Raw genomic sequence first — 11,323 nt, 5'->3', positions numbered from 1 at the left:
GCCAGCCACACAGTGTGGGCACCCCAGGCTGTTCCCCCTCCCTGCTGCCATGTCCTTGGTGGGGGAAAACCCATCTGGAGGCACGGATCTGTCCCGGCTCACATGAGTCTTTGGGGCCTGGCACGGCGGCAGGCAGTCAGATGGTGATGCCCTCCAGGATGCAGGGGGAGGTCACATTCCTGGCTTCCCCTGGTGCCATCCCCCCCAGCCATGCTCGCAGACCTCATGGAGCTGCACGGACCCCTGTAGAGCCAGCAGAGCAGCTCACCAACAAAGTCCTGCCCTCCAGGTGTCCCTCCCACCAGCCACTGCTTTTTCCATCTCTGCACAAGCCCCTGAATTAACAAAAGCCACACAAGAGCATCCTAACATTGAGGTGCCCTTGCAGTGCTCATGGGTGCCAGCAGCAGCCACACACAAGCAGAGCTGCTGCTCCTGTCTCAGAGCTGCTGCTGAGGGACGTGCCCGGGGCTGCAGCATTAACCCTGATCACAGCACTGTGAGCTGCTGCTCCTGGTGCTGGGTGAGATCAGGGATCAGGCAGGAAGGAGGCATCCAGGCTAGCTACCATCCAGGGTAAGTATTTCCTTATGAAGAAACTGCTGCTAAAATTAGGGAGAGGAGGGAAGGGGTGTCTGTTTAATCTGTCAGCAGTTATTGGTTGTAATAATCATGGAACCTCCCTGGCCCCCAGTGTGGTTAGCTGCACAGGAAACCTTCCCATCCCCCTGCTGCATGCTGCTTCCCAAAAGCCCCATCTTCCAGCCAAAACACTTGAATTTCTGCCTGGCGCTGAGCTGGGGCACCTGCCCTGCGCATGGGCTGGCACTACTGCTGCTGAGCATCCTGCGGCACTGGGATGGGGCTCAGTGCAACAACACCTGCATCCCGAGACTGATGCTATCAGTGAAAATACCAGGGCTTCGATGCCAAAGGGGCAGCTGGTTGAGCGCCAGTGCTGTGGTGATGGGCTGGGAGCTGTGTGCTGTGGAGCGGAGGCATGGGCTGAGGACTGTGTTGAGGGATGCTCTCAGAGGTCGGGACTGCTCCCTGCTCACCAGCCAGGAGGTGAGAGCAGGATGAGGTTGGGTGTCTAGGATCTGGCTCACCAGAGCCCCAGCCACAGGCTCTCCTCTGGCCCTGGGCATCCTGAAGCTTTTTCCTTCCTGAGAACAGAGAAATGAGGCTGAAGCACCCTTAGGGCAGGGTTTTCCCTTTCACCTGTGTCACGGGTGCTTGGAGACAGCATGGAAGGAGGCTGAGGTGAGCAGATCTGGCAGGGTTTGATTTCCTTCAGTACAATCAACAGGGCCATAAGGAAACAAGCCAGAAGGTGGAACGGTGACGTGGTGGAGGTTTCCCTCAGCATGGCCGTAGGCTATCTGCGGGAGACCAGGAAGCTCTTGGGCCCTGGGAGGTCTCCCTCCAGTTGCCGAACTGGTTTGGACAAGGGCAGCTGAGCTGTGATGGAGCCACTCCCCTGCCATGGCCCATGGCCCTCCTCCCCTGCTTGGTGGTCCCACGTCACCAGGCAGTGCTGCTGCAGCACCTCGCTCTCTGCAGAGTCTCAGCAAAGCTTCTGAGAAGCTGCTGCAGGGAGGTCACCGATTCTGAAACCTCCTGTCCAAGCCTCTCCTCCTCCTTGTGCCACCCCATCCCAGCTGCTCCCCTCTGCACTGTCAGCCCTCGCTGCACACTTCTCATCACATCGTTCCAAGAGTGGTGATGCAAAATGGACCTATGCTTTCAACCAGAACTTTGCCAGCTTTAAATTATTCTATAAAATTACAGATGGAGACCTAGGATCATCAGCCATGAACCTGGGGGCTGCAGCAGCTCAGAGCACCCATGTCAGGATGAAGACGTCGGTGCTGTGTGCTCACACAGAGCACATTTTTCTTTTGCCCGTATTGGCCAGGGACACCCCAATCCACCTCTGGATCCCGTGATCCCAAAGGGTGAATGATCCATTGTTTTTTTCCTTTCCTGGATGTCTTCTCCTGCTTGTTAGGACCTTCTGAAATCTGAAAGATGGCCCCAAGCACACGATCAGCCTCTCCCAGTAGGGAGCCACCAGCACGTCCCTGTGCATCCTCTTCATCCCTTTGGCCAGATCACAGTTATAGCCTTGTTTGAGCTCCAGGCAGCCCCACTCACTTGTACAAACCACTGAAAACAGCTGTGCAGGCTCCTTGTGGCTATTTTTCTTACAGTTACAACCCAAAAGAGCAAAAAATCTAACAAAAATGAAGCTACAGGACTCTTTTATTTCCTGAGGGGGTGTCACCCATAAGAGAAGGATGCCAGGTTGGATTTGCATGGTTTCTTGACAAACCGAGGTGAAACGCTACTTCTCTCTTCCTTTTCTTGGGACTCTCCAATAACTTTTTGACTGCCTGTCCCAGTGCTCCCAGCAGTTCAAAGCTGAGCCACCAGGGCTGCAATCTGCCATTTCCGATGTGGAGGTAAAACACACCCCAAACACAGGAGCTTATTGAAAACAAAAGAAAGCTAATTTATGGGGATTCAGAAAGAGGTGGGAAGCTGGATGGCAGCAGGTGGGAGCCACGAGGGAGCCTGCAGGCTCTGTGGTTGCTGCTGGCAGGGCTGTGCTGTGTTTCTCTTGTTTTCCTGGTAGGACAGAGCTGGTGCAGGCAGCCAAGCCTCTTATCGTGGTACAGGGAATGTGCGAGATAACCAACCACACTGGTACCACATCCCAGGCCATGATTTGGTGCTGGGCTCTCACCACATGGCCCAGGTGCTACTGGTGGAGGAAGAGACCAGAGGACCCGTCCTGCTGCAAACACTGCCTTTGCCACCCTAAACTGCCATCCTGGCTCTCCCAGGATGCAGGGATGCTCCAGCTGGGGTATGCCAGGTGGCACTGGGCTTCCCTTTGCTGTTTGAGGGCCTTAAATAAAAAGGGAGGAAAGTAGAAAAGCAGACCGAGAGCACAGGATGGCGTGGGAACCACACCAGCAGTGGAGGTGGTGGAGGTGGTCAGCGTGCTCCGGGCAGCTCCAGGCCCAGAGGAGGACCCGTGGAGATTTCTCCTTCAAAGCACAGACGCTGCTCATAGAGCCCTGGTCAGAGGGCCGGGACACTGCTGAGCAGCCTGCAGCAGGGGGGCTTCCAGCTCGGCCCTGCCTTCAATGTCTCCCCCCTCTGAAATGGCTCCTCCAGCTGCCCCCCAGCAGCCCCCAGCAGCCCCCAGCACCAGCAGCAGCAGCGGTGGGGCTGCAGAGGGGCTGATCCTGCCCCAGCTGTGACGTGCCCTTGGAAGAAACTCCTGCACCACAAAGCACCGTGCAAACCTCTGGAGTGATCCACGCGTCAGAGCCAGCACAGAGAAGGCTCCCAGGCTGTGGTGATTTGAAACATGTTTCAGCTAATTTAGCAATAAAAATCTAAGTTGCACTTGCATGAATCAAGCCATTTCCTTAAAGATATGCATGGAGGAGAGCTGGATATGGAGTTAGTGTTTTGGCTGTGAATCCTTTCCGCATGTGAAAGTTACCAAAGCCACGAGAAAAACCCGAATGAACGCACTGCTGGAGATGTCCATCAGAACCTTCCTTCGCTGGGTGGCACCTGCCCAGCCCACAGCCAGCAGCCGTGCATGGGTGCTTGGGGTGCACCCAGCCTGGGCAGCCCCAGCCCCTGCCCACAGCCGGCAGCTGCTGGGTCCCTGCAGCTCAGCTCATCCCAGGGAAGGCCGCAGAAGCCAGCGTGGTTAATGCAAGACATGTTCTGGGCTCGCCAAAGTCAGCCACTAGCCAGGACATCGTGTAATTCCCACTCCTGACAACCATGTATTGTCTATACCTCCCATACACATGGTAAAGCAGGACGATCCTTCCTGATCTTGGTGCCTCACTCCTGACTCTACAGACATCTGAAAGCTGCTCCACCACCCCTGGTTTCCTTCCATGCATGTCTTGGCCGCAGTCCCCCATCATTCACAGCAAAGATGCAGGCACAGACTGGTGAGTGGGGTGTACGTGCTTTGAAGGTGGGAAGGGGGGCATCTAACCAACCCCTGAGCACCAAGGGGTGAACTTGCCCTCTGTTCTGGTGAGAAGCATCCAAGGATAAATGACAATGTCAGACAACCATCCGATCATCCAAGGATTAGATGACAACCTACAGACAACATCTGGTATGGGCGGTGTGGGAGAAGAGTCGGTGAGACTGGCCAGGGTCAGCTGGAAGGGGAAGCACTCCAGTTAAGGGCTTCTTTCCGAGCAACTGATGGTTTTGCTTAAGCTGTCTTTTGCTGGCATGTGTGAAAATGAATGGTTGAAAGAAATAAATCATCCAGGCTTGCTGCCAGGATTACTAATCCTCTGCAAAGAGCATTGCAAAAGGCTGGAGAGTTTCAAGCACAGAGAGCATCTGATGGAGATGCTTTAGCAAAGGCTTTGTTCCACCCACAACCCCCAATCTCTGGGGTGAAAGAGGTGAGGCAGCCCCAGGCGGGAGCTGCTGGGAGCCCCGGGTGCATGGCTTGGCACCACTGCTGCAGCCCTGCCGGGAGCCGCGGGACCTCACAAGGGTGTGCTTACAGGAGATGAATGGAGATATTTGAGATGGTCGTGCTCAGCCTCAAAGCCCAAATGAAGTTAGGCTTTTTGTTCCCCTTGCCCTCAGGAAACACAGCAAGGGGCCGGCCCAAGCCTTCTCGGCAGACATCCTTGTTTCTGATGCGTGTTCTGAGCACTAGGGCCGGCCAGACAGACAGCAGCGGAGCTGCAGGACTGCTGGAGCCTGGTAGAGGTGAGGGCGGTGGCGGGGGTTGCTGGGTGGCTGGGCAGTGCTGGATAGCTCTCCCTCACGGCCCTGGTGCATCTTACCCAGTTTAGTGGGATTTTGTCCCTGTGTGAGACCTGGAGGTGGGAACAGGCTGACTAATGGCATCTTCGTTCCCTGCTCCCTTGGCCTTTCCACACTGCTTTTGGGGCGGTTAGCAACTGCTCCCAGTTAGTTTCAAGACTTGGGCTTATTTCTGGGGCAGCTCCAGCCATCTCTGCATGGCAGAACCGCTCTGGAGGACACAGCCCACCTCGTGGACACAGGGCTCAGTCCTCAAGCTGTGGCCACGGCACTGAGGGTGCTCCACATCTCCCGGCTTGTCTGTGCCAAGCCAACGGCAGCCCTCAGCCATGTCCTTTGCTCATTCTCCCACACCATCCTCCTCATACACCCCAGAATGTGTGGCTGCTCATCTCACAGCCTTGCCCTTGGGCAGTGGCTTTTGCTCCCACCAGCCCTGGGCAAGGCAGGACGCTGCCCAAACCACAACACAGGCATCCTGCCAGGGATGCAGCTCGCAGCTCCTGACTGGGAGCCACCCAATGCATTGTGATGTTAAAGCCACAACTATACTGAAAAGGTTCCCAAGTGCTGCCCGCATCAAGATGCAGGTGGAGATGGAGGCCCCTGGCACCACCTGTTCCCAGCTGTCTCATTTGGGACCCCTCTTGTCCCTGCAGTAGCTCAGGTCATGTTGGACATTCATCCCCCCTGTGTGTGAAACCCAGCTGAGGTGTCCCAGGCTGGGATCTGCTCTGGAGATGCCATATGGACATGACAGCCACAGCCACGTCTCCCTCCCATGTGGTCATCCCCAAATGCAGATGTCTCTCCAAGAGCTGCTCCTGTTGCAGCAGGACGCTCCTGGCACTGGGACACAGGGAGGGGGGCAGCCAGGGTTGGTGCTGTCCCTCCCACGGTTCCCCCACAGGGCCAGGAGGTGCCTGGGCTGCGGGGGGCTCCTTCCCCACACCCTCAGGTGCATGGTGCTGCATCTGCAGGACCAAACCAGGGGCACCCCCCAGTATGGGCTTTCCACCCAGGAGCTTCATTTGCTTTGGGAACAGCCCAGCTGGCAGCGACTTGTGGCTGCGGCAACAAAAATAAACCCAGGGGTTAGATTCTTATCTTTGCCAGAGCATATCCCAGCGTGCTGAAGGAGCCTGTCAGCCCAAGCCCTGAGGAGCCTTCCTCCCCAAGCCAGGGCTCCTGCACCGGGCAGGGACAGGTGCCAGGGGCTGCCCCTGGATGCAGCAGGACTTCACGGGGGGATGCTCCCAGAAGCTTCCACGGCCAGTCCACATCTCCCTGGCCACAGGGACATGAAACCCTGAGAAGTTTTGCTGCAGGACTTGGGCAGAGTGTGACTCCTCAGGGCAAGGAGCACGTCCTGGGAAGCAAACTGGCTGGTCCAGGCTGCCAGGTGAAGCCCACCACCACCCCCCACTACGCAGGGAGCACTCGCACCCCCACTGAGGGCAGCACCCACACGCCACGGCTCAGCCCCATGCCACCCCTGTGTCCCCAAATGTACCTGGGAGCTCGCCTGGCCTCGGAGAGCAGGGCTGGGGGATGTGCAAAATGCAGGACAAGCTGCTTGCAGGTGAGCTCAGAGGCACACAGGTGGACGTGGCATCATCCCCCGTGTCACGCACCACGCCCTGGTGACATGGCTAGCTTGGGTCTGACGGGCCTGGGTGAGCCCCACCACGGGTCGGCACCAGGAAGCTGCCCCGCTCCTCTGCACAGCGTTACAGCGAGGCCGCGGGATGCAGTCACTTGTCTGATCTTTATTGGTGTGCCCCTTCCTCGGGTTAATTAGCTGGGAGCCCAAAGGCAGCCACCCATCCCCAGGGGGACTCAGTGAGTGCCCTCTTCTGACTCAGAGCCTCCTCCTGCTCCCTGCCCCTCCGTGTCCCACCAAGGCCTCCATCCTGTTCAGCTCTTGCCCTTGGCACCCTTCAGCAGGCACCAGCAGTGCCACGGCCTGCCCCAGCCTCGCTCCCCCACCCTCACACCATCACCCCCGGCCCTCATCCACCTTAGACCCACGTGAGTGACCCCGTGGGTGCAGGTGACGCAGTGCCTGTGGCCCGTGCACTCAGAGTGACTTGTCACATTGTGGGCACAGCCGCAATTTGGGGACACAGAGCGTGGGGATTAACCCAGCGGCACGAGGTGGAAGAGGACCAGAAGCAGCCGCCTGCTTCCTCCCAGGTGACCTTGGTGTGCCATAGCTTGACACAAGTGAGCCACGGCTGGCTCCAAGCAAAAGGACAAGAGGCGTGCTTGGGGACATTGTGGCTGCACCTGGCTGGCACAGAGCCCTGGAAAACCACATCACAAGGTGACACAGGAGTGGAGGAACCAGGCCCCTGTGCTCGAGTCCTGGCGCCACCTAAGGGTTTACAAGGAGTGAGCGAAATGGGTGCTCCTTTCCTGTGCTTTCAGTGCTGGAGCCTGATGCCAGCCTAGCACGGGCCATCGAGAGTCACTGGGGACATCGAGCCAGGTGCCACCTGACCGGAGGCTGGTGGGGAGCAGGTCACACCACACGCCAGGGGCTAAGCCCCAGCATGGCCCAGCTGGGTAAGCTGGTGTCAGCCGATGGGTCCTGCTGGGCCAGCCACTGGCTCTCCCACCACTTTTCCATGATGGCTTGGATGAGGCAGCATCAGCATGAAGGGACAGCCTTCGTCACTGCGTTGGGTTTACGTGGCAAGGGTTTGGTAGTGGGGGGCTGCAGGGGTGGCCTCTGTGAGCAGAGCCCAGCAGCTGCCCCAGGTCAGATCTGAGCCAGCTCCAGACGGCTCCAAAAGGGACCCGCTGCTGGACAGAGCTGAGCCATGAGTGGTACTGGTTGGGCCTCTGGGAGAACAGATTTAAGGAAGGGAAAACAAACAAACAAACAAACAAAGAAAACCCACAACATTGTGCTACAGCAGGTGGGAGAGAGGAGTGAGCACCAGCCCTGCAGCCCCCAGGGTCAGTGCAGCAGGAGGCAGGAGGTGCTCCAGGCTCACAGCAGCAGTTCCCCTGCGGCCTGGGGAGAGGCCCCTGGTGGAGCAGGTGGATCTGAGGGGAGCTGCCCCCCTTTCGGGGGACTCATGGTGGAGCAGTTTTCTCCTGACGGATGGACCCCAGGGTATGGAGCCCCAGGCCCCGCTCAGCCGGGGCCCGCTCAGCACCAGCAGGCCCAGCTGCATGAGTAACGTGCGAGGAGCAGCCAAAGCCCACGCTAACCACTCCCTTCTGTACGTTCGGCCAGTTCCTCCTCCTTCCCTGGTTCTGCAGCATATTTAACCCAGCAGCAACCCCCTTCTCTCACCCTGGGTACCCGTGGGCACAGACAGGCACAACTCCCGCGTGCTCTGTAACTGCTCATCACGCCGTGCAGACGCAGCCTCCGGTCTCAGCCGTGCCGTGCGTCTGGCTGGTGCCGTCTGTCCTGTGCCGTCTGTCCTCACCGCTGCATGCCTAGGCTGCCTCGTCCGCACGTCCTCAGCAGCCCCGGGTGGACCACGCAGGGCTGCACTGCTGTGGTGGCTCAGGACCTGCGACCTGGGGACATCAGCAGCAATAACTCCACGAGGTGGCTTTTCACATCCACCTCGGTGCTTTAGCTCAGGGGAACCCAGACACTTGAGCTCTGCTGCCCTCAGATGGCTTGTTTGGAGCCAGCCTGGTGTTTGTTTTTTTTTTCTTTTTCCCTTAACTTCTTAGTTTCCTTGCCATCTACTCAGAGCTAACAATGGGAAATGAACTGATACACTTTTCAGTCAGAAGTGCATTTAAGATAAAGCTGAATGATGAATAGTGATCTCTTCTTTACGAACCTTCCCTGGGGAGTTCATCTGCTAAGTACAGGGAAGCATCTCCTTGTGTCCTGAGAACAAGACAGCCTGCCGGCCACGGGGAAGAGAGAGGAGGCTCCCTCCTCCCTGGGCAGCTCTAGAGCACCAGGTCACTGGGGGTCATCATAAATCTCATCATAAATGAGTAATTGTCGCGAGGACAAGTGGCTTTTCACATCTCCAGCACATTTACTAGTATTTTTCTAGATTCAGTATCTATTATCTATTACCTAACATCGGTTATCTATTATCTCCAGTGACTGTGGCTGAAAAGCAAGAGAATCATTGGGAGCTCCTAGTGCTTTACTGAATTACTGGATTATTAAAATGAATTATTTGAAATTACGCTCTTTGCTTATACTTGCTTTCCTGGGCCATGCTTCCCAACCTGTGTGCCTACACCTGCTCACAGGAACTGCGCACAGGTCCCCCTACTCCTACTCCCGGGCAAGAGCAGCCCCTGAGAAACGGCTGTTTATCACTGACCTCTCTTCCAAGTCCTATTCTGTGCAAATTCTCTCCTTGAAGCCTTCAGCTCATGCCCTTAATCAACACAGTAATGTTTTGTGCACTCCTTGTGCAGGCCTCAGAATTTGTAATGAACTTTTTGCAGGATAAAGCATCAGGCACCTTGCTAAAGAAAGCTTTTTCAAAAGGGAAGGTGATGTGGAATATCCTGTGAGATCTGCTCTGAACTCACACCGCAAGCTTATCCAATCAGCACACCAAAAAAAAAAAAAAAAAGGAAATTGGTCGTTTCTTTCCTGCATGCCTCTGAAATCTAAAAGCAAACAGAAGTTACACAACAGGCTAGGTAATTATAGATTTTCTAGAACCCAGGTATGAATCTGGAAAAGTCTCTTTTATGCAACCTGAGATGCATCCTAATTTCTAAGATCACAATGAAGTCCCACTCTGCAGCAATTCTCAGCTCTTTTTAATGCATGCTCTGCCAGCTACATCCCACCTCTTCTCCCGAATTTGAGAGCCCTTTATGCAGCAGTTTTCCATTTCAAGACCTTATCTCCATGAAACAGATCCTGAGAGCGCAGAGAGCACAGGGTGGTACCAGCAGGGTGGATGAGGCAGACGCAGATGGGTGAGGGAGCAGCTGAGGCTCAAAGGGAAGCCCTGGAGGTGTTTTGTTGCCACCAGCATTACAGAGGGCTTGACAATTCATTCTCCAAAGGAGAACAGTCGTCTGGGCACCAAAGCAACATGCAACGTCTCACAGATAGGTCAGCGGCAGACCCAGGTTCTCAGCACCCTCGTGGTGGCTGTGCCACTGTGACAGGTGACACAGAGTCTTTGGTGCTGGGAGCTCCCCACAACATGGACACTTAACACATCGATCTGTACATCTGGCTGAGCTACCCCTTGCCTTACCCTCCCAGTACCCCCATAGCTTTATGTAGGAAATGGATCTGCATTACAAAGAAAAAAAAATTACATTTCTGTTCAAAAACACACACATCAGTTCTCTCTGGCTCAGAGCACAGCCCCATAAAATCTCGTCAGTACACTGAAGGCATGAAGTACCACTCAGGGGGAAGTTGGAAGTAAATGAGCGTTGCTGTTGGTGACAACAGATCGATACGATCGTGGTCTCGGACAGGGTGGCGCAGGCGACGCAGCAGCTACGGTGCTTCTGGCCAGCAGCAGCCTGAGGTGTGCGAGGTGCCTACAGCAAACAACCGGCCTCCACGGGACTCCTGTTCTCCCGGCACCAGTTTTAGGTACAAATGCTTTCTAGTAAAAAATAATATTATAAATAAAACCAATCCTTCCATGCACTTTTATTTTAAAATAAAATAACCGGCATACCAGACAGTGCCTGCACATTGCGATATTTTAAGAGTAACACCAAGGACTAAGTGAACCTGAAGTAACGATGCTGCAAAAGGATCTCCTGAAGAAAGATACGCACAAAGCTATGTACGAGGTGACAGCGCGCTGCCGCAAGCCCTGCCTCTCGCAGCGCCGCACCTGCGCCCAAAACCTCCGTCCGGAACCCAGGATGGGGGAAAGCCCCTGAACGGCGCTGGGGTCCCCGCAGAGCCGGGTGTGCCAGCCAGGGCTGCCGCGGGGCCGCGGGCTCAGTTCACGCGGCAGGCCCGGATCATGAGCAGCTGGAGGAGGATGAAGACGGGCGACATGATGAGCCCGTACCACAGCTCCCGCGTGTGCTCCACCAGCTTCTGGCACAGCAGCATCTCGAAGACGAACTTGAGGCTGAGGATGGTGAGGATCCAGAAGAGCCGCAGCACGGCCAGCCGCTTCTCGCCGTCCTGGAAGAGCCGCACCGAGACGATGGCGGTAAAGTAGGTGCTGAGGCCGTCGGCGGCGAAGAAGGGCACGAAGACGACCCACCAGGAGAGCGCCGAGGCCTCGCTGTCCACCTTGAGGACCAGGAGCACGGAGAAGACCAGCAGGGCCAGGCCGTGCAGGAAGATCTCGAAGGTGGCGAAGCCCAGCCACTGCACCAGCTCCCGCAGGGAGAACAGCATCGTCCCGGCCCCGGCCCCGGCCCCGGCCCGGCGCTCAGGGGCCGCCGCTCAGGGCGCACCGGCAGGGCCCGCTCCCCGCCGCCCCGCCCGGCCCCGCCCCGTCCCTCCGCCGCCCCGCGGGGCCCGGAGCTGCGGCGGCGCCGCGCG

At 56.7% G+C, this 11,323-nt stretch overlaps 1 protein-coding gene across 1 annotated transcript; it reads right to left on the bottom strand.

Annotated features, from left to right (window-relative positions):
- Positions 1-10,450: 10,450 nt before the first annotated feature.
- TMEM203 (transmembrane protein 203) lies at positions 10,451-11,281 on the bottom strand. Its single transcript, XM_048055794.2, has one exon. The coding sequence runs from the start codon at positions 11,174-11,176 to the stop codon at positions 10,766-10,768; it is 411 nt and encodes a 136-aa protein (XP_047911751.1). The 5' UTR covers positions 11,177-11,281; the 3' UTR covers positions 10,451-10,765.
- Between the last annotated feature and the right edge of the window lie 42 nt (positions 11,282-11,323).

The sequence above is a fragment of the Anser cygnoides genome, chromosome 20, assembly GCF_040182565.1.
Source record: "Anser cygnoides isolate HZ-2024a breed goose chromosome 20, Taihu_goose_T2T_genome, whole genome shotgun sequence".
Lineage (NCBI taxonomy): Eukaryota > Metazoa > Chordata > Aves > Anseriformes > Anatidae > Anser > Anser cygnoides.
This window is presented reverse-complemented; position numbering and strand designations above follow the sequence as displayed.